We start from the raw sequence: 22,018 nt of genomic DNA, 5'->3' as shown, positions 1-22,018 counted from the left end.
TGTGAAAAATAAATGAAGTATGTGGATAATACATCCTTTAATATAATAAGGTATTGTGGTTTGACTAACTCTAAATGGTAGGAGGAGGACCAGAAATTTCAAAGTTTGAACTTGAGTCCCGGTTGATCGAGAAAAAACGAAAGAGTAGAATTAATGCCATATAGATTTTGTGGGGTAAATGTGTTAGATCTAACCCAACATACAATCAAATCATATCATATCATATGTATGTACTATTAATGTATACAATCCTCAAATATATAAGGTTGAATATACACCTCGAGCCATATTATGGTAGGGTGAAAAGCTACATAAATCCCACGATTAGTGAAATTTTACTTTGTTGGAGGACCTCATGAGTTAAAATTACATTGATGACATTTGTTAATAAATTAAAAAGAAAAAAACATCTATGCACAGAATGTTTGGAAACAACTATAACGCTATATATATATTTTTTTTTTTGGGTCAAATTTTGTTAAATTAGATGTTAAATTAGTCATCGATGAAATTTGAACTCATGACTTCATGCAAAACTCAACACATTTTCACTACTGTGATAAAAAACTATTTGCATAAGGCAATAGTACTTGAGTAGTAATATAAACACCAATTTTTATGATAGTAAATGCAGTGTTTTATGTGATTAATATTATAAAAGATAGTACATGCGTGTATTGGAAGTTAAAAAGAACGAAAAAGAAGCAGGGTATGTAAAATGGGAGGTGCTCCCTCCCATTTCCATACTCTTTCCATGCCCTCTTGTGATGTGTGATCACGGTTAAGCCACATCAATATTTTATATTAATTTTTTTATAGAAATAATAATAAAAAAATAATAGGAATATAAAATGTTGAGGTGGCTTAATCGTGACTACAAAAACAGGAGGACATGGAAAAAGTATGGAAATGGAAAGGTAGACAATCCATCTCCTGTAAAATGAGGGATTGATTGAAAATATGAGACAAAGTGAAAGACCAATAAAAAAGTCTCATTAGTATCAAATCTGTTATTTAAGATGGAAAAGAGGATAAATGGGTATATTTAATGGAAAAGGATACTCGTCGGATTCTTTTCCTGAGGATCTTAGACATTTCACGATCGTGACTGTTCATCATACATTGTGTGATCATAAATTATTTCATTTTCCATATTTAATATTATGTTAATGGTTGACAAGAAGGAGATTTTTTAGTGTGCGGAAATGCAACCCGGTATACAAGGAGAGATTATTGAGAAACATGAAGAAAAGAATTTCAACTTGTATTATGATACTTGCGTACCAAATCGTGTTCCCGGCACACTAAAAAAATTCTCACAGGAAGAGTTCTCTTGCGTATAGATAAACACATTGCAACCTTATTTATTCACAACAAAAAAGAGCTAGCCACATTAGTTAGTGACCAGAATGCAAGTTTTTGTTGGATGCAAAATTTGGTGCAAGTTAGCGTCTCTAGTATCCATAAAATTTTCTTTTTAATAAAATTCTGTGAGTTTAACACTTCAAACTAGTCACCATTGCTCCTCCCATATTTTCCAAGTAACGACTTTTTTAGAATGTTAATAACAACTCGTAAAATTATTTGCACCGCGTTGTAATGGAGATGAGAACTCGAAATCATGGCCGAAGGGAGTATGAAATATGAATAAAGGCATTCTTTGTAAATGTAGAGAAGGAAAAAGTAAATACAAATTTACTATACCAACAGCGTCTGTAACAAAAAGAGAGAAGGAAAAAGTAAACCAACACCGATACTGTGGTCTTATTCCAACAAATACCAATTTACCAATCTGCATTTCTTTCTCGTCTCAACAATGCAAATATACGGCTGAAACCGGCCAGAAATTCTGGACGTTCAAATACTAGTAAACTTGAGCATGCACAAAGAAATCCGGTTCACAAACGTAAAACCGAGGAAGGATACAATACCACACTCAATAGATTGCAATCCAATTACTGGGACATATGAGCAGCAATATGCTACAACCAACCAGCTTCAAGTTGATTTATCCACTATATAGTACAACTCACCCATATGCTTTAAACTCACAAAGCCGATAGCGCTACGCGATGAGACTTATAAGCTATAGAAAAACAATCCCAAGAGAACTGTGGTGGCATTCCAGCAAGTTGCATTTATGTCCACTGCCTTCGCCGCATGAGTCTGAACTTCCATCTATACGCAAACAGGCATATTGCTTTTGTTAAAGGATAAACCAAAGCACAGTTGACATGCCTAAAGTAGATGTAGAAAGATACAAATCCAATCAATATGTTTCCTATATCTCTTTCAGAAATTAAGTGCAAGAACCTTGACGAAAGGTTGGAAGGGGCCAACAGCAACACTTGTACTGGCAACGAAGTTAGCCATCACCAACTAGCTCTCAAAATTCACATTGGCCCTTCCCCGGTTCCACCTATTTCCGGATCCACGTCGACTCCATCCAGAGTCGCGGGGCGCTGAGTGGAACTCACGTCTGTCAGCAGATCCCCTAATTTCGGAGTTACCCGCTCTTCTAATTGGCTGCCTCCTCATTCCACGTTCGCTCCTAGGTGAATTTAATGTAGTTTTCTTGTCCTGTTCAAAGGAGAGTGGTTGAATACCCTGTAGATCAGGTTCTGGAACATAACCATTCGGCCGTTTGGTTTCATCCATTCTTCTAAATGTGATTGATATCCTACGATATACAATAACAAGCAGGTAAATATCCTGAAGACAAATAATTAATACAAGCAACCACAAAAAGACAAAATTATATTGCAGAGTTTTAACTCTTACCGTTTTGTAGGTACTGCAGGCACACAATGCTTAGCCACATCAGCCCCCTTTCCGTTTAAAACCAGAACAGATCTGCATGGAAAAATGCTGACTATTAAGTAAAACGGTTGATGCATCTATCAAAATACATAGATGTAATGACAAACAATAGGTAGAATCTAAACAAGGGCAGAGAATGTGCAGGGACAAATCTGGATGAGATACTTACCCAACTGGCAAGGGAATGGCAAATGAACCTTCAAACTCGCCAGGACCAATGATCTTTAAGTTTGACCCAAAAACTATGTTGCACTCACTAAGAAAGGACACAGTGCAGAAAGGTCGAACAAAATCATGGTTGTCAACATGCGGAGGTATACAGTCCCCTTCGTCATATACATTGACGATGCAACTATCAGGTACACAGGTCGGGGGAAGCACATGCCATTTTACCAGCCTCCTAATGATCACCTTGAAAAGATTAGGTATGGGATCAACAACATCATCGCGGAGGATACCAGGTGGATTACCATACTTATCCTGCAACCAACATAGCACAACAGATGCAAGTGCAACACATTAAAATCAGTAGGACATATAGTTCCTTTGAGCAAAGTTCAGAAATTATGCCCACTAGAATAATAATGTAGCTGATTTCTACCAAATGTTAGTCAAATAATAACTTGAAATTAAATCTAAATGCCATAGCAAAAAGGCAAACCACTGCATAATTGTAGCAACAGCCGAACTGAATGGTTACTCGTCCCTTGCCCCTCATCCACTTTTGAGGTGCTGTATACGTACGTGCTGCAAGAATTCCAGAATAGGTTATCCAAAGTGGTATAATACCTATCCTAATAAGAAATAAATAAACATCAATACAATAGAATGCAACTAGAAAATCCAAAAACACTTTAGTAAGTTCCATGTAACAGAATTAACTCACATAAAAACAAGTTTGAGCTAAATAATAGATTTTGCATATTTTCAGTATAATAAAATATAACTTACAACTCAACAAGAAAAGACGGGGAATCTTAAAGTTGGCATATACATACCATTGAAAAGTTCTTTGGCAACTTAAAACTAAACCGATTACAAAATAAATCTGAGGAACACAATAGATGTAAATTCATAAAAGAAAACCAAACACATTATGTGCATTCCAGACAACTTACATTCTAGCTAGGCAATAAAAGGGTTACCATAAAGCCTATGTCTCAAGTCATTGTAAATAGATAAACATGTTATTGGAAACATTACAGATATATATACCTCATGTATGTAAACAAGAAGAAATATCAACACGAAGATCCAGCACTGTATTGGCATTCCAAAAGCAAAGAACTAACCTTTTAATTCACCCTTCCAGCCCATCTCTTGAAGCTCATAAACATAATCAACAATCCTCTTCTGTTCCGCTGCACTGAAGATACCGGTGTGGAGCTCAAGCCCGTCGAGAATGTTAACCAATTTCCCATTAACCCTCTCCAAACAAATATAATCTTTCTTCCTCTTAACATTCATGAACCTAATGTGTTCCCTCTGCTCCCTGGACAATGTAGACTTTGTAATCCTCAACTCTCCAGTCGTGTCATTCACATTCACCACCCGCTTATTCAATTCGCACTCTTCCTCTTCCTCCTCTTCCTCCTCCTCCAGCTCATCTTCCTGTGCCATATCGGCCCATGACATCCGAGGGATTGGAGTCTCTAATAAGGGGGATTCAGGACACAATCCACTTTTAGAAGCTTCAGGGTCGGGCTCCGATAGCCCCTGAGCTCCGTCTTTCCAACCTAGTGAACTTGTGTCATCATCATGATTATCTTCACCAATATCATTATCACTACCCACCTGCAACTCCTTGCTCTCCGGTTTCAAATCACTCGAATTCTCATCCGGGTTAACAGGTATCGAATCGCCACCAAGTTCTACAATTCCCATATCACAAAATCCCAATAAGGGTATACCGAAACACAAATTCAAAATTCAAAATTCAATTTATCTGTGTATAGTACAGCATAAAGATAGAGACTTTTTTACTTTCTACACACTTTCTAGCCCTAAATTTTCCCAGGAAACAAACAGAAAGTGAAAGAATTCGTACCTGGGCCGAGAGAGCGGACGCGATTGGTGAGTTTGGCGGAACAGTGCTGGCAGAGATCTCTGGTGAGAAAGGGGAGCCAGGTGGAGAGAAACTCCGAGGCGATTTGGAGCTCCGAGGGCTGATAACTGACGAGGACCGGGTCGACCGGTTCGACCCGGTTGTTATCGGAGGTGTCGTCAGTCATGAACTTGTGGGGCTGGGTTGTTCCGGCGAGTTGACTCGGTGAGTGGATGTTTTTGCTTGGAGTTTGTTTTTTCTGATGGATTTTTGCTTGGAGTTAAAGACAGACAGAGGATATATAGCGGGTTGGACAAACCAATTTTTTTTTTTGTGAGTATAAAACCTTCGGCAAGGGGTAGTAATTATGGTGATGGTGGAGGGGTAGTTTGGTATTTAAAGGCGTGGGGAAAAAGTTGGATCCATCCGGGGAGGATTTGGAATTTGAAATCCTCTGTGAGAATATTGGACACGTGTGGAGATCTGGCAGCCCCTGATCGGTGTTTAATCCTTCTAATTTATTTAATCTATTAATTAGGAAAAAAAAGATATGTAGAAGAAAATTAGATGAGAAACTCGTTCGTTTTTATATTAGTGATTACTTGCAATGTTGTTTGATTAATTATATTAGTGATTACATATTATAATGTGTGATTAATTTGAAATGTCATGTATTTTGTTTTATAGAGTTTTATGGATTTTCATAGAGATGAATAGATGGATTTTGAGAGAGTTTACTTGGTTTCTATATGGATTTTAATGGAGCTTGTGAGATTTTTTTCAAGGATTCAAATAGAATTAGGTGGATTTATCATGGAAAATTTTATTAACATGCATTTCTATTTTCAAATTTTCATTATTTGAAATGGTGATTCTGAGGTGGTGATGGCCACGATGGTAGTAGAAATGTCATGCGATCATTGATGCTAAGATGGTGATAGTGGAAATGTTAAGGTATTTAAGATTGTGGTCGTAGAGGCAGCGGTCATGGTGTTGGTGTAAAAAGGTTGTTGTAGGAGGTTGTCAAATAGTGGTGATTGTTGTGACAAGTTTGTGGTGGTGGTGATCGAGATGATGCTTATGCTAGTGGCATGGTGGCAACGATAGTGACAGTGGTGGCGGTAGGAGCAGTTGGGATGGTCATGGTAAGTGGTAGTGGCCATACGATGATGAAAGTGGTGATAATGATAATCATTGTATTATGGTGGGTGGCGGAATATACCATCCTAAGTGGAAGAAATGAAATCCATCAAATTTTTAGGGTTAGGTTGGATTTGCAATGACCCAAAACTTACTATAAAAGCACAAACTCTATCAAAATCCATTTTTATTTTATTTTTTTATAAAATCATTTAAAATCAGGGAAATTTTAAATACACGTGAATTTTTATAGACTCACCAAAAGATCATAATTAAATACTACAAGATTTTAGACTTTTCAAAGTCATAAACAATCTTTATTCAATACAGGGTGACTTTTATCATCAAATGAGATGTCAAAATGTTCACATAAATTATAACACTAAAAAAAGATAGTCACTAATTGTTTCCAATCGAAATATCAAATCCTATGGGACATGACATGGATTGGAAGCAAAAGGGACTGCTGTCAAATTTGAGAGCAGTTTCAAATGTTTTTTAATTAATTATTAAATGTTTTTATTGATTTTTTATTAGTTTAGTCATTTATTGTAATAAATATTGATTGTTGAACGTTCAATCTGTTCATATCCCTCTTTTCTTTTTTGTTAATCAGCGATAGAGAACGAAGGCCTCCTGGGATTGCTTCTGAAGCTACGGAGAGGTAAAACAGGGGATCTGAAAGTCCATTAAACACCGTATACAAGCCACCCCTAAGTTTCTTTCTTAGTTGTTCAAATAAAAGTCATAACTCTTATCATAAATTACCAATCAGTATTACGGTTTGATGGTATTCCTCTTCACTTGAAAGTGAGAGTTCAATTCTCGTGGATGGCGAATTTGATACCAAATTAGGCTACCCATTATGTGGTTTAGCCGAATTTCTTCTCTCCTTAGTATAAAAATATTGATGTACTAAAAAAAAAAAAACTCATCATAAATTAATAAAAATACTAAAATACCTTAACATTTGCACAAATAATCCAAGTACCTTAAAATTCTTATAGCATTTTGCAAGTAACATGATCCATTGTTGTGTTCTCTATCGCTTGCATTAAAACGAAATCAAAAGAATTTGTTAAGGCCCACTTGAAGTTGAAGTTGAAGCCCAACCAAACTATTCTTTAAGCAAATTGGAAGAAAATGAATGAAAAGATAAAGAAAGTGATAAAAGCAACGTACATCCACTCACTCACTTGGAATTGGCTGCACCTACAAACTTCAACAACAATGGACGCCAAACTCCTCCACCTCCTCAGCTCAACGCCAGCCTCCCCAACCTACCTCGCCCTCAAAAAACCTTCACCAACAAAACATAACCATATCTTCTCCCCCGCTGCTCGTCCCCGGCCTCTTAGAATCAGCACACTAGTTTACAACACCACTGGCAGTGATGGTGGTGGCAACACTAGCAGTCTGGACACTGACGGCAACAGGGTGGCAGCCCCAGATGCCACGGGAGTGCGGTTTAAAAAGAGGTCGAGAAGGCGGACGAAGCAGCAGCGAGAGGAGGGCGGTGAGAGGGACGGCGGACGGGTCATGAAGGCTCAAGCTAGTGCTGCTCCAAAGAAGTGGGAGGATATGAGCCTGGGAGAAAAGGCATTGGAGCTTTATGTGGGGGAGAAGGGTGCTTTGTTTTGGTTAAATAAGTTTGCTTATGCTTCAATTTACATAGTGATTGGGGCTTGGATTCTCTTCAGGTTTGTTGGACCAGCTCTTAACCTGTACCAGTTGGATGCACCTCCTCTCTCTCCCACTTCCATCCTCAAGGGTTCTTGATTGATTCAATCATTCTCTTCTCCCAGAGATTTTCTACTTCTCGTTTTGATTTCGATGATTTTACAGTAGACTTCGTTCACATACAATCTACAACTTCACGATTCTACGTACCAAATATTTATCGTTTGCGTTAGGGAAAGGTCTGTAGCTCAACTAGTCAAAAGCATTCCCCTACATCCGAGATTCTGGTGTCCAATTCCTCAACCACGATATTGTTTGTATTACGAAGAAAACGTGCACCTTTATTGTTAGCATAAATTAGCACTCCTGGACAATCCAATGAAAAAATTCGAGGGAAAAAACATAGTTTCGAGCATGTAATATTACTGATCAATAAAGCGACACAGCCATGTTTTCTCTGCGACACGAAACTACGGAGTTGTAAATTACATTATTGCAGTGCAACGATTCAGAGTGAATATCAATATACTATCGGAATAATGTGAGATAACCCGGCGCTTATAGCAAAAGGTTCATCTTCACCTCAACATAGTACACAATGAAAGGCTAAATCAAAACTTGAATGAGCACCAAGCATAAAACTTAATGAATTTGAATGGCTACATGGTGTTGACTGGCTGAGCGGTTGCATCTCTTTCAGTCTTGCACCTGCAGATAATAAGGGTTCCAACATTCAGAGCAAATTACTACGTATAACACAGATCATTTACACGCCTCAACTCAGAGCATAATTGATGCACAAAATTTGAAATTATTGTTCCATCAGGATATATCAAGAAAGAGGTTTCACTGCTTCATCAGGATATATTCCATACCATATGGGAAAACAGTTTACTATGCCATTGGTAAAGTTGGGATTAAAACCCAAGGAAAAGGATGAAGTAACGAATGTTAAGCAAAAGAGGAATCAATGCTTAGTTTAGAAACTAACCTATTGCAGTTTAATCGAGATGCATAATTATGATTGTTGCAATTTGTGCACATCCAATCCCCATTACGCCATTGCTTTGCTCTGCGAAGTCAATAAAATATAAGTAAGAAAATCCTTATCAAAGAAGCTAATCTTACAATAGCTGATTTTGTGCTAAAAAATATAGGCTCATCATAAGCGACGTTTATAGGGGCCATATTTAATTAGGGATATTATCCACGTTTAAAAAGGTGTGGAAGCAAACTGAAAATAGTTAAATAAACATGAATAATACACTGCAAGAACAAATATGCATATAATAACAAAGACTCAAAGACCAAAACTGTTATCTAACCAACCGAACGTGGTACGTAAGCATGCATATGTAAAAGGAAAAGCTGATTCCAAACTCACCCTTTTCCAAGAAGTGTAGGTGTCATTGCTTGCTGTGTGAATGGCATGGGCACTTGCAAATTCGGAGCCACGCCTGAGCTTACATTGGGATGATAAGGAGCGTAAGGTCCAGTTGCAGGGTTACCACTGGTCCCTACCACTTGCTCAAATCCAGGATAGGATAGCTGCTGCCCAACTGTCTGCACATTTCGTGAAAAGAATAAGAGAATGAGGAGGAGAGGAAGAAAGCAAAGGATACTGTATGAAACAATATTATAAAGTTTTAGAATCTAAAATTCCAATAGAAAAGATAGATCATCCTTACATGTCCTACATTCAGTCTCTTGTTATCCCAGTCATGAACAAGCTCTTCAGATGCTAATCGCTTCATTCCAAGAGCTTTATATGAAAAAAGAGGAATGGAAATAAATGAGCATGAGTTACAATATGATACCAGTGCTTAATAATGGAACCCAATAACTGTAGCTCAGGTGCTTCTAAAACATAAATCCATCATACGACAATTGCAATGCTGATGAAGAAAGGGCATACATGGTGGAAAAGCATCGCATTTTTTGCACTGCAGATAAATCAAAGTTTGATCAGAAATCAACAGTTAGGTAAGGAAAACTCTTTGCTTCGAATGCTCATGTAGCATCATCATACCTGTGTTCGAGACGAATAATTATGGAAACCGCAACTGCATAACCAATCACCACTGCGCCATCCTTTTGGAACTGAAAGAAGCTGATTAGTAGAATTTGCATGTGGAAGTCCAGCATTATGGTTTCCACCTACAGGCCAAGTAGAAGCCGGCTGAACTCCAAACTTATCAGCCCCTGGTATAGACCAGTTCAGAGGAAGCGAATGTGGGGGAGCACCATTGCCCATCATCATCCTTTGGTCCCGTCCTCCTTGGGCCCTGGCAAAATAATGTGAATAAGTTGGGAGAGAAGCTCCGGGGATTGCAACCGCTGGCATTGCCGCTACCTCCTTTGGTTGCCCGCACTTTTTGCACTTTTCTCTTGATGCATAATTGTTGTTAGTGCAACCTATTGATCCATTGCCACACACACCCAACCCACAATCCAGCCAAGTACGCACACCAACAAGTCCACCCCACACCAAAATACCCATACAAGAAACAGAAACCACTCAACCTAATTGATAGCGAGTTGCTAACCATTTTTTTTTCAACTTGATAAAAAGATGAAAAGCAAAGAAAAATACAAGCTGCAATAACAATTATGCATTCACAGTGAATAAACAAGGTCAAGGAAATGTGTCATTAGGCTACGAAAGTGCAAAAATGTGCAAGTAAGATACTCTTTCTGTAATTGAAATCGAACGCACCCAAAGAAAAAAGATCGTATATTTGTTCAACTGGGAAATTAAACTTCAAAGTTGTACTTCATTCCTTTCCTATATTCTTATACACCAAACAAAGCATGTACCCTAACTGCCATACTCAACCTCTCTCTCTCTCAACAAAACCGATAAACGATTTGTAAAATGACCGTCTTTCCCTTTGAATCCAACTTACAAAAAGGCAACTGAAAATGGGTAATTGGAATGAACTGAGAAGACAGCACTCCCCAAGATTTAATTCTCAATTATAAACAAGAAAGAAGAGTGTGAGATGTTTTATGTCAATTAGGCTTATTACCGTCAATGCAAACTAAAAACTGAAAGAAAAATGGTTATCAACGGCCATAAGCTTCTAAGTTTCTAACCGTTAATGAATAATAAGGACTGGGGACTGTTTACATCTCTAGAAACACCAAACCCGTTGAAGTAACCATTATTATATGTGCAGTACAATTCAATCAAAACCCCCATATAAATACCCTTAAACCCTACAACTCTCAAAACCCATATCCATACATAACTCAAAATTAACCCTAGTATAATTCTAGCAATCTTAGAGAGAGAAAGTTAGCGAGAGAGACAGAGAGGGGGTGTGAGGTCTAACCGGTGCAGATCCAATCGCCGATGCGAGGGAGCCACTTAGAGTCGGCGGGGGTTTTGGTGTCGACGAGAAGGCGAGGCTGCTTGCAGCGATTGCAGAAGGATCTGAAGGCGTAGTTTCTGTTCCTGCATCCACTGCACTCCCAATCCCCTTCTCTTCCTTCCGCCATTGTTTGATTAGATTACAGTTCTCACTCTTACTCCGCTCCTTCGTCTTCCGCCTATATATCTGTGTGTCTGCTAAGCTCGGAGGGTCGACGAGCAAGCAAGCGATATGCAGGGATCGTACCGACTACGGAACTCTCGAGTTGCCAGGCGACCTCATACCTCTCGCGCCCTTGTCCAGTTGACCTTGAAAAAAAACAGGATAATATGGGCCGTCACTAGTTGATTAGGGTCGTGGCCCAATAGGCCCAGCACAAGTGTGATGTGTTTTTTTTTTTTTTTTTTTTCCCGCGCAACAAACAAAGCAAAATTCCTTCAAAGCAACGGACAAGCCGCCCCCTGCCCTTTTTGCAATTTATAAGGTTGTCCCGACGCTCATAACGGCATCATTCTCCGGCCACGTCTATCCACCTTCGACGCAGACACCCGGTCGCGATCGGCATCACACAATCTGTCTCTGAATCCATCAAATAAAACAAAAGACCGACTGTTTTTCCGCTTTTTTTTCTTCTTCTGGGTCGGAAATCACAATCGGAATAGGTATTTACGGATCAAAAGCTCGGATCTTGTAGAAAAATGGTTCGGAGAACTATCGCTTTGAATCGGATGTGAAACATGGAACTGAAAGCTGGGAAAGAAGCTGATTGCAGCACAGAATCGAAGTCGAAGACGGAGAGATGGTGTTGGCGGTTACTTCTGTTATTAACTCTCTCTCTGCTAGCAGCAATGGTTTCACTTACTCTTGTACGGTATTTCAAGCACTGGAAATCAAGCAGGGTCTCGGGTCACATCGAACCAAAATACTCCGAAGCTCTTCAGATCTCCATGCAGTTCTTCGATGCCCAGAAATGTAACATAAACCCAATTCTCCGTTTCTTGTCTTGCGGTCTTTTTGGGACTGCTTCTGGAAAGGCTAAAAGCGGTTTTCTGTCAACTAGAAGCATATTTCTGCTTATGTTTGTCAGAAAAACTTAAAAACGTTGTGCTTTCTGCAGAAACAGTCTCAATGATCCCTTGATTTGATTTGTAAGTTATAAACCAAACATGTTATGATCCTGTGTTACTTCTTCTTCTTGTTGCAGCTGGTAAGCTGGTGGATAACCCCATTCTGTGGCGAGGGGATTCGGGCCTCCAAGACGGGAGTGAGGAAGATTTGGATTTGTCAAAGGGACTGTATGATGCAGGTGATCTCATCAAGTTTGGCTTTCCCATGGCTTTCACTGCAACTGTGTTGTCTTGGGCGATTCTTGAATATGGAGACCGAATGAAAGCTGTGAAGCAGTTGGATCATGCCCATGACTCACTTAAGTGGATCACTGATTACCTAATCAATGCACATGCTTCTCCAAATGTGCTTTATGTTCAGGTTAGTTACATTATTTAGGTTAATTACTTCAAATTTTCAATGATATCCTAATAAACTCTTCGATACATGGATGGTAATGCTCAAGTTGTTAGACTGTGAATCGGGACAATTCATTAGATCGATTATTGTCTGAATTTGTGGTCTAGAACCAGTCTCGCAAATCGCAGCATAAAAACGTCTGTCTTGCAATATAAGTTTGTTTAGAGAACATTACTCCTAGTATCATGTTAGTACCTTGTTTGAATACACTAGGGTTGCTAGATTGTGAATGGGGACAATTCATTAGGTTTATTCTTGCCTTAATTTGATCGCATTCACAGTCAGGCATATAAGAGTGTGTCTTGCGATACAAGTTTCGTAAGAGAACATCATTTAGTGAACGAATTTTGGTGACCTAGTAGTGCCCTAATCTCTCAGATTTTTCTTGCCTACAACTGATAGTATATAATTGTCTATCTCTATCATCATGTGATAAGATTGCTTTGTTCTTAATCTCTCTCTCTCTTTCTCTCAATTTTTTTTTTGTTAATTTGTTAACTTTTATGTGATTGAAGGTGGGTGATCCCGAGTTGGATCACAACTGTTGGCAGAGACCGGAAGTAATGACAGAGAAAAGGCCTCTGATTCAAATCAACACATCCTTCCCAGGAACAGATGTTGCAGCAGAAACTGCAGCTGCCATGGCATCGGCATCTCTGGTGTTCAGGAAAATCAACTCCTCTTACTCTAAGTTGCTCCTCACGCACGCTGAGCAGCTGTTTTCTTTTGCTGATACTTATAGAGGTGCTTATAGTGTCAGCATTCCCCAAGTGCAAATCTACTACAACTCTACAGGATATGGAGACGAACTCTTATGGGCAGCTACCTGGCTCTATCATGCAACTAAAGACCCAACCTACTTCAAATATGCAACCGAACAGAACGGGCCAGCGTTTGCAAATTGGGGAAGTCCGTCTTGGTTTAGCTGGGATGACAAGCATGCTGCAACTCAGGTACATAGTATATAACAATGCTTTACCATTGTGTAGTTTATAGGCCAAGATTAACTATTACAACTACGCATTTTTGTTGTTAACTATCCTGAAGATACGTTAAGCCCTTTTTGTTTAAGTAAAACAGGTTGTGAACCAGCATTTAGTTGCTTCTAATCATTTTTAAGTCATATACGACCAGTTGCGAAAATTATTTGTCAAAAGTCTCTTGAAGAATATATACAATTTGTGTCATGTTGGAGCAGGTTCTGATGTCTAGGATAAGTTTCTTTGGCACAAAAGACATGTCATCTGCAGAGAACATTGATCTTCAGGAATACAGGGAAACTGCAGAGGTTTTCATGTGTTCACTTCTACCCGATTCCCCCACGGCGACATCCAGCAGAACATCCAGTAAGATTCGTTTTGCTGTCACTATTTCGCACGAATTAGCAGCTTCGCACTCACTAATCTCATCACATATATTCATCATTGTTGCCTGACTATAAGAAACCCAAGTGCAGAACATGTTAGCTTATGCCTCATTATCTAATGGAAAACAATCGTTTCTTTTCTGTTTTTTTCCCTTGATGTATGCTAATTGAATACACATGCACGTTACATCGTGTGTGCGAAGACTAAATTGATGAGTGAGTGTCATGCGATGTAGGCGGTCTGATTTGGGTGATAAAATGGAACTGTCTACAGCATGCTGTGGCTTCAGCATTTTTAGCCATTCTCTATAGTGACTACATGCTAACATCTAAAACCGAAATGCTGTATTGCGATGGAAAATCCTACAATCCTGTTGATCTTCGCAAGTTTGCCATCTCTCAGGTATTCGATGAGGCTAGTTCATCATTTATAAGTTGATTTTTCTTGCATGTTTTCGTCAAACTAAGGTAATTGCAAACAAAAACCCTTGCAGGCAGATTATGTGCTAGGCAAAAACCCGATGAGGATAAGCTACCTTGTAGGGTACGGAAGCAGCTACCCTCAATATGTTCACCACAGGGGAGCTTCAATTCCAGTGGATGCAGAAACCGGCTGCAGAGACGGGTTTAAGTGGCTGGACTCACCCAATCCCAACCCAAATGTAGCTGTTGGTGCCCTAGTTGGTGGCCCATTCATGAATGAGACCTACATTGATTCCAGGAACAATTCAATGCAAGGTGAGCCAAGCACTTACAATAGTGCCCTTATTGTGGCACTCCTATCAGGCTTAGTTACCACTTCTCCAGTGGCTAAGACTTTCTCATAGACACAAGATTTTGTGTGGCCCCTCTTGATGCGGGGCTCTAGGTGGTCGTTTCTTATGGTTACACTCAAGGCCGGCCCTCTTTTTGTATAATATGTAGCATGTAGGTTTGATTATATATGTTCGAGTGATATTGTAATATAGTTCAAACTAGGGGAGGAGATCCGAATTGGAGTGCAAAATAAGACACTACTCTAGCCGGCCAACTTGGTTACGCCGGGTTTGCGCTCGAACGGTATCTTTTTAGTAATTCAGGTGGAGATATAGGTGATTGATCTCATGCTGGTTTTAGCTAGCAGGAACACCAGACTGGCATTTGCCCATTTCCCTGATGTGAAAATATTGAGTAGTGACTTGATTTATCATTGCTGTTAGATGTTGTTCTCTTTCTAATTGTTGATTAAAAATTGTCACGAGTACGAATAATTCACTTGACACAATTTTACCCTCGTTCATTTTTTCGAAGAGGGTTTTATTAATTTGAGTTCAACCCATTTTAGGCTACACGCCTATTAATTATAGCCCTTCTTTTAAGAAAGGAATACCCTTTGATTCTAACATGAAAAATATGAAATTTGAGGATTTGGATGTTTGTTTGATTTTGCGACTGCACCTAGGTCGAGCCCTAGATTGCTTACGTACCCCCTTGAGGGATCAAGTCACTCGTAGTTCTTTTGATATGGGTTTGGGGGTTTCAATGAGTGAATGACCCACTAAAAGGATTTTGGTGTTTGGTTTTGTTGGCTTTTGAAGTTTCTAATCTTTGTATTATGTTAATCGTATTGAGAACAAACACAAGTTACAAATATATAGAGGAGTTTGAGTGAGTTGCAAACTACACTTAACACTCAAGAACCTATCCTAGATCTCCTTGAATCACGCTATGTAGCCGGCATGGGAAACATAACTAAGCTCCTTGGATTAAGGAGATGACAACAAGATAAGACCCTTATACAAGTTGAGAAGAACAAGAAGAAAACAAACAACTATTAACTAGGTAAAACATTAATAGGGTTGACACAAACCCTATTACCCATATAATACCGAGAAACCCTAAATACCCAGAGGTCTTTCAATACTCCCCTTCAAGCTGGATCCAGAAGGTTGATGGATCCAAGCTTGCCGAGAAGCCGTTGAAATTGAGGAGAGGTTAATGGTTTAGTGAATAAGTATGCGAGTTGATCGTAGCTCTTGACAAAATGAGTTTTGATGACCTATAATTGTACTTGTGCATGAACATAGCGACAGTCAACTTCAATGTGCTTGGTTCTCTCGTGGAAGACGGGGTTGGAAGCAATGTGCATTGCTGCCTGATTGTCACATAAAAGATACATAGACTGAGGAGTGAAGACACCTAAGTTGCATAGTAGACCTTTCAACCATATTAGTTCGCATGCAGTAGATGCCATGGCTCGATATTCAACCTCAGTAATGGATCTTGCAACAACTGCTTGCTTTTTACTTTTCTAGGTAACAAGGTTGCCTCCCACAAATGTGCAATACCTCGTTGTAGACTTACGATCAATAGAGTTACTAACCCAATCAGCATCATAATAACCTGTGATCTGAGTGCTCTCATTCTTTTTCATGATGATGCCACGACCCACTGAACCTTTTAGGTACCGAAGTAGTCTTTTGACAAGATTACATTGGCTAGCAATGCTTACTGAATAGGCTATGTCAGGCCTTGTAATAGTCAAGTATATCAGCTTACCAACAAGACGCTGATAATAGCTTATGTTTGGAAGTGGTTACCTCTCCAAGCTAAGTTTGAGCTTTGTGTCAAGAGGTGTATGGACAGGTTTAGCATCATTCATGTTTGCTTCCTTGAGAAGGTCCAAAACATATTTCCGTTGGCTGAGAAAGAAACCCTTGTGAGAGGTAGCCATTTCGATGCTAAGAAAATATCTGAGTATTCCAAGATCTTTGATTGCAAAACGTAATTGTAGTGAATGCTTGAGCTCAGTTATTTCGTCAGGGTTATCTCCTGTAATGATCAAATCATCTACATATACAAGGACGACCAATGTCCCAGCAGTGCTAACGCGCACTAACAATGAGGAGTCTGCATTGCTTCTTTTAAAACTAACAATTGTGAGGACTGAACTGAGCTTGGCATACCAAGCTCTCGGTGACTGTTTAAGACCATAAATTGATTTGTGCAATCTGCACACAATATCAGGTTCATGACTTTGAGGATGACCTGGGGGTAACCTCATGTAGATTTCTTCTTCAAGCTCACCATGTAAAAAGGCGTTCTTTACATCCATTTGATACATAGGCCACCCTTTGTTAACAGCAACTGAAAGGAGTACTCTCACATAGTTCATCTTTGCAACAGGAGCAAATGTTTCTTTGTAGTCCACATCAAATGTTTGAGTACAGCCACGAGCCACTAATATTGCCTTGTGTCTTTCTATGGACCCATCTGAGTTGAATTTAACCTTGTATATCCACCTGCAACCTACTGTCTTTTTTCCCTTAGGCAGTGTCACAATGCTCCAGGTTTTATGTTGATCAAGAGCATGCAGTTCATCTAGCATAGCTTGCTGCCAAACTTGTGATTGATTTGCTTCTTGAAATGACTGAGGCTCAACATGCTCAGATATATTACAAAGAAAAGCAGTGTGTTTAGGTGACAATTTTTGATAGGACACGTAGTTGGACAGTGGATGTCTTGGCTTATAAGTGACAAAGTCTTGCAGTCTTGTTGGAGGATGTCTTTCACAAATGGGATTGCGTCGAGGCGCAGTAGAATGAGACTCGTATGAAGATTCCTCAAGAGCAATACTGTGGAGAGATTCATTTTCAACAGAAGTATTGGTCTTATCACTTGAAGCTGGGTTGTCAATTTCAGCGGGGAACTTTGTGTGATGTACAGGCACCATTGCATTAGGTTGAGTGACTTCAGTGGCAAGGGTCTCAGTTCTTGGCAATGGAAACAGATCCAAGCAATATTCCCCTTCACTTGTACTATCCAGAGATTTGCTGTAATAAGGGTTAGTTTCATGAAATCTAACATCCTTGGAAACAATTAATCTCTTAAATTGTGGATTGTAACATTTGTATCCTTTTTGTGTGGATGAGTAACCAAGGAAAATGCATTTGGTTGCCCTAGGGTCAAGTTTGTCTCGATGCAAGGACTGAACATGGACAAAACAAATGCATCCAAAGACCTTAAGGTGTGACAAGTCTACTTTTCTGTTTTTGACAATTTCCATTGGTGATTTGAACCCCAACACCTTACTAGGTAACCTGTTGATCAAGTAAGTTGCTGCCATAACACTTTGAGACCAAAAACGTTTAGGTACATTCATTTGGAACATCAATGACCTAGTTTTTTCAAGAAGATCTCGACTTTTTCTCTCGGCAATACCTTTTTGTTGAGGTGTGCCAACATAACTAGTTTGATGCATGATGCCATTGTTGCTCAAATATTGAGTCATGACTTGGGACATGTATTCGGTGTCATTATCAAACCTTAGAGTTTTAATTTGAGAGGAAAAGTGATTTTTAACAAGACTATGAAAATCTTTAAACACTTCCATCACTTTAGTTTAGTTGCCTTTGACATATGGCAAGTTTCACAATGAATTGGTTCTTTGCCTAAGTCAGGAAACAAGGTGGACAAAACATGTTGAGAAGGGTGAGCTAGTCGCTGGTGCCACAAAAAATGATCTTGAATGGAGGCATGGATGGATATAGACTTGGCTTGTAATCCACTGGGAGAGCTTTTCGATATGTAATAGAGACCATCTAGGTAAAATCCCTCACCAATCTTCCCCTTGGTGACACGATCATGAAAAATGATAATTTCTGGTGAAAAAATGGCTAAACAGTTTAAGGAATTTATGATTTGTCCCACTGAGAGAAGTTGGAATGGAAATGAAGGAAAATATAAGGCCATAGACTCTATTTGGTCTGATATCAAGTGAATTTTTCGCTTTCCTACAATCCTAGCACCTTTACCATTAGCTACAGACACATATGATGGTTTATGAAGTTTCTCAAATTTATGCAATTTTGACACTTGATTAGTCATATGATTTGTGGCACTTGAATCTACAACCTAAAAGTCATGCAACTCATTAATTTTAAGAGTAGTTTTGAAAGCATTCACGATACCTTTCATGTCTTGTTGAGGTAAGCAATCAACATCGGCCAGAAACCTTGCAAACTTGCCAAGCAATACAGTTGCACTTCCATCTTTATGGTCAACAGCTTGATCCTCCCTACCCTTCTTCTGATGGAGATAGGCTGTGAACTCATTTATAAGAGTAGCAGGATTTGCAGTGAGCTGTTTGTATGGATCAGAACTGTTGAAAGATGAAGATGATGTAGTGTTGGCACGAGGATAGGCTCGACTTGTCTTCTGCGTAGTTTTATCCTTCATGAAATCCAGCTTGAGTTCTGGATGCAAGATCCAGCACTTATCTCTCACATACCCGATGTTGTCACAGTGTAGGCACTTCAGATGAGGGTTTTTTCCATTGTATCTTTTTTCATTTGTCAAATAAGCCCTAGCTTCAGTCACAATGGTTTTTGTACCACTGTTCATGACTTTTCTTCTTACTTCCTCACGTTGGATGGTTGCACAAATGCTAGTGAAGGATAGTAGCTCATGATTCATGAGGATATGGCTTCTCAAATCCTCATATTCTGAGCTCAAGCTAGACAGCAATTGAAATATCTTATCTTCTTCAGCTCTTTTGAGAAGCACGGTGGGATCAGTGGTGTGAGGTTTATAGACATCCAGCTCATTCCACATGTTTCTCAGAGAACCAAGATGTTGAAAAAAGGTTTTACCTTCTTGTTGAATGTTGGAGATATCCTTCTTGAGTTGAAAGATGTGTGCATAATTGTTTTGATTACCATACATCTCCTTCACAGTTGTCTAGAGAGTGAGAGATAACTTGGAATAGCTGAAGATTTCAGCAATCTTCCTTTCCATGGAATTAAGCAGCCATGACATGACCAGTTGATCTTTACAAAGCCACCGTCCATATTCAGGAGAAGTAACTCCAGGAACAGGATGACTGTCATCAATGAAACCAAGTTTGGATATTCCACTAAGTGCAAGACTAACTGCTCTTGCCCACGACAAATAATTAAACTCATTCAGTAAAACTGAATAGAGTCGTTGATTTGGATTGATATCCATTTCAGAGATGTGAGCAGAAGGAGAAGCAATGATGCTTTCATCCTCTGAATTCTCATTAGCCATATTCTTGCTAAAGGAAAATCACAACAAGTGAGATATACAAAGACAGGCTCAGAAGGATGCCTGCTCTGATTCCATGTTGGCTTTTGAAGTTTCTAATCTTTGTATTATGTTAATCGTATTGAGAACAAACACAAGTTACAAATATATAGAGGAGTTTGAGTGAGTTGTAAACTACAATCAACACTCAAGAACCTATCCTAGATCTCCTTGAATCACGCTATGTAGCCGGTATGGGAAACATGACTAAGCTCCTTGGATTAAGGAGATGACAACAAGATAAGACCCTTATACAAGTTGAGAAGAACAAGAAGAAAACAAACGGCTATTAACTAGGTAAAACACTAATAGGGTTGACACAAACCCTATTACCCAGACAATACCGAGAAACCCTAATCTAGAGAAACCCTAAATACCCAGAGGTCTTTCAATAGGTTTATTTGGGTGAATTTGGTTGGATGAACTAGGGATTCGCTTTTGGATTTGTGGTGAATTTGGTCGAATGGACCAGGGATTTGATTTGGATTTGTGGTGAATTTGGCTGTGGTGAACCATGGGTTCGATTTTGTATTTAGGCTTTGTGGTTGCGTCTAGATGTGGTACTAGATTGTCTGCGTATCCTTGATGGAATCAAACGGGCGTAATTCATTATATTTGGTATTTTGGTTTCAATTTGGTGCCTGGGCAGTTTCAATTCGTGCAGGCAATGAGCATTTGGTGCCTTGTGCAGTTTTAGCTCGTACGGGCAAGGACTTTAAGCCATTGGAGCGGAACGCGCTGCTTCTTGCCATTTGGTTTTTGATACGACTTTGTGCCATTTGAGACTTGACTTGGTTTTGTGTCATTTGAGACTTGTCGCGGCTTTGTACCATTTGGGGTTTGATGTGGCTTTGTGCCATTTGGTGTTTGACGCGGCTTCGTGCCATTTGATATTTGATACGGCTTTATGCCATTTGAAGTGGTTTTGTGTCATTTGTAGCGGCTTTGTGCCATTTGTAATTTAAATCTGCTTTATGCCATTTGAAGTTTGATGTGGTTTTGTACCACTTTGTTGTCAAATGAAATTAACGGGTATATTTGTAATAAACCCACTAATATTTAGTTTTGGCATTTGACTTTGGCTTGGTGTCGCATATTTTGTATCCACATTTTTAGCTTCATGAATAATTTTAACTTTGGCTTGGTGCCGATCTTTTGTATCCACATTTTTAGCCATATCCAAAAAGCCTACGTAAGAGGTATTTTATTTTTCCTCTTCCCTTGCTGCTTCTTTCTCTTTGTTTGTCTTCTAATGCATGGATGAACATGTCTTCTTTTCTTTTGAGTTTTAAACTCGTTTCTTCCTTTTGTTGTGGAGAGGAATTTATTTGGAAGACATTTGCCCCTTTTTTTTTTTTTAAAGTTACCACGTGCATGATTTTGAGAAAAAAGGCCGTCTTTGCAGTCACAAATTTGATTGGTGACGGTGCACTTTTTTTGCTTCAGATGGATATATATAGCTTCAAAGTCATCAAGTTCTTTGTAACTTGCATTTGTTTCGTCTCATTTACTGCAGCTTTAATTGCAACTGTAGATCATCTCCGATTCACCTCACGTGCTGGCTTTGGGTCGAGAGCAACCACATCATATTTTGGTATGTCTTTGTGATTTGCATGGACTCTCTCTTGCAAAGCTCAGGGGAATGGTCCAGAAGCGGTCCAAGGAATCCGATGGTGGCATTCTTCCTCAGCGTAGGCAAATTTTGAGGCCTTGGGGAATCGGCACTTTGACTTCGTGGGTTCCGTTCTGTGCGTTTTGCTACGCCATTCTGAGAGCTTGCAAGGGAGAGCGACAGCGAGCATGGCTTAAGAGATGACATCGTCGGAAGGCAAATGCCAATGTTTGGGCAAAGGCAATGAACTTGCAGGCCATTGAAGAAGGACCAGCCTGAACCATGGGTTTCTGTCGGTGTACACTGCAGCTGAGGTTAGTTGCTGCAGTCTCTGAATGCAGCCACCTTGCCGCTGCCGTTTTGGGCTTGCT

General features: G+C 39.4%; 4 protein-coding genes across 7 annotated transcripts; 2 read left to right on the top strand and 2 right to left on the bottom strand.

Moving 5' to 3' along the window:
• Positions 1–1,740: 1,740 nt before the first annotated feature.
• On the bottom strand, positions 1,741–5,205 carry LOC137734336 (2-oxoglutarate (2OG) and Fe(II)-dependent oxygenase superfamily protein). 2 transcript variants are annotated; one of them, XR_011068566.2, is made up of 7 exons: positions 4,868–5,201; positions 4,113–4,691; positions 3,482–3,567; positions 2,990–3,300; positions 2,782–2,853; positions 2,314–2,680; positions 1,741–2,178 (listed from the first exon to the last, which is right to left on the bottom strand). XR_011068566.2 is itself a non-coding variant. In XM_068473621.2 (6 exons), the coding sequence occupies exons 1-6, from the start codon at positions 5,049–5,051 to the stop codon at positions 2,380–2,382; spliced, it is 1,533 nt and encodes a 510-aa protein (XP_068329722.2). In that variant the 5' UTR covers positions 5,052–5,205; the 3' UTR covers positions 1,741–2,379. The 2 variants fall into 2 exon arrangements, 1 of the variants encoding a protein (XP_068329722.2); XM_068473621.2 differs by having other exon boundaries at positions 1,741–2,680; positions 4,868–5,205.
• A 1,961-nt stretch (positions 5,206–7,166) lies between these two features.
• LOC148690806 (uncharacterized) lies at positions 7,167–7,819 on the top strand. Its single transcript, XM_088686086.1, has one exon. It carries the CDS (start codon positions 7,235–7,237, stop codon positions 7,781–7,783), a length of 549 nt encoding a protein of 182 aa, XP_088542212.1. The 5' UTR covers positions 7,167–7,234; the 3' UTR covers positions 7,784–7,819.
• Positions 7,820–8,071: 252 nt separating this feature from the next.
• LOC137738691 (zinc finger (Ran-binding) family protein) lies at positions 8,072–11,360 on the bottom strand. 3 transcript variants are annotated; one of them, XM_068478169.2, is made up of 7 exons: positions 11,020–11,360; positions 9,714–10,099; positions 9,567–9,627; positions 9,373–9,446; positions 9,069–9,247; positions 8,676–8,756; positions 8,072–8,392 (listed from the first exon to the last, which is right to left on the bottom strand). In XM_068478169.2, the coding sequence occupies exons 1-7, from the start codon at positions 11,183–11,185 to the stop codon at positions 8,344–8,346; spliced, it is 996 nt and encodes a 331-aa protein (XP_068334270.2). In that variant the 5' UTR covers positions 11,186–11,360; the 3' UTR covers positions 8,072–8,343. The 3 variants fall into 3 exon arrangements, with proteins under 3 accessions (XP_068334270.2, XP_068334276.2, XP_088542211.1); XM_068478175.2 differs by having other exon boundaries at positions 9,600–9,627; positions 11,020–11,359; XM_088686085.1 differs by having other exon boundaries at positions 9,714–10,207; positions 11,020–11,150.
• A 110-nt stretch (positions 11,361–11,470) lies between these two features.
• Positions 11,471–15,238, top strand: LOC137719315 (endoglucanase 2-like). The gene is made up of 6 exons (XM_068458413.2): positions 11,471–12,030; positions 12,263–12,546; positions 13,101–13,538; positions 13,784–13,931; positions 14,188–14,354; positions 14,446–15,238. Exons 1-6 carry the CDS (start codon positions 11,796–11,798, stop codon positions 14,776–14,778), a joined length of 1,605 nt encoding a protein of 534 aa, XP_068314514.2. The 5' UTR covers positions 11,471–11,795; the 3' UTR covers positions 14,779–15,238.
• Positions 15,239–22,018: the final 6,780 nt, after the last annotated feature.

Source organism: Pyrus communis, chromosome 15 (assembly GCF_041283825.1).
Source record: "Pyrus communis isolate YQ-2024b chromosome 15, ASM4128382v1, whole genome shotgun sequence".
In the NCBI taxonomy this organism is placed as follows: Eukaryota; Viridiplantae; Streptophyta; class Magnoliopsida; order Rosales; family Rosaceae; genus Pyrus; species Pyrus communis.
This window is presented reverse-complemented; position numbering and strand designations above follow the sequence as displayed.

What these genes read in the sequence shown, in the direction of transcription:
- LOC137719315 (XM_068458413.2), top strand. Translation starts at nt 11,796, where the DNA reads ATGGAACTGAAAGCTGGGAAAGAAGCTGATTGCAGCACAGAATCGAAG. An exon ending in CAAATGTGCTTTATGTTCAG is followed by an intron (nt 12,547 to 13,100) that starts GTTAGTTACATT and finishes ATGTGATTGAAG; the next exon opens with GTGGGTGATCCCGAGTTGGA. An exon ending in GACATCCAGCAGAACATCCA is followed by an intron (nt 13,932 to 14,187) that starts GTAAGATTCGTT and finishes CATGCGATGTAG; the next exon opens with GCGGTCTGATTTGGGTGATA.
- LOC137734336 (XM_068473621.2), bottom strand. Translation starts at nt 5,051, where the DNA reads ATGACTGACGACACCTCCGATAACAACCGGGTCGAACCGGTCGACCCG. An exon ending in GCCATTCCCTTGCCAGTTGG is followed by an intron (nt 2,854 to 2,989) that starts GTAAGTATCTCA and finishes TTTTCCATGCAG; the next exon opens with ATCTGTTCTGGTTTTAAACG. An exon ending in CCTGCAGTACCTACAAAACG is followed by an intron (nt 2,681 to 2,781) that starts GTAAGAGTTAAA and finishes TGTATATCGTAG; the next exon opens with GATATCAATCACATTTAGAA.
- LOC148690806 (XM_088686086.1), top strand. Translation starts at nt 7,235, where the DNA reads ATGGACGCCAAACTCCTCCACCTCCTCAGCTCAACGCCAGCCTCCCCA.
- LOC137738691 (XM_068478169.2), bottom strand. Translation starts at nt 11,185, where the DNA reads ATGGCGGAAGGAAGAGAAGGGGATTGGGAGTGCAGTGGATGCAGGAAC. An exon ending in ATTATTCGTCTCGAACACAG is followed by an intron (nt 9,628 to 9,713) that starts GTATGATGATGC and finishes ATTTATCTGCAG; the next exon opens with TGCAAAAAATGCGATGCTTT. An exon ending in AGAGACTGAATGTAGGACAT is followed by an intron (nt 9,248 to 9,372) that starts GTAAGGATGATC and finishes CGAAATGTGCAG; the next exon opens with ACAGTTGGGCAGCAGCTATC.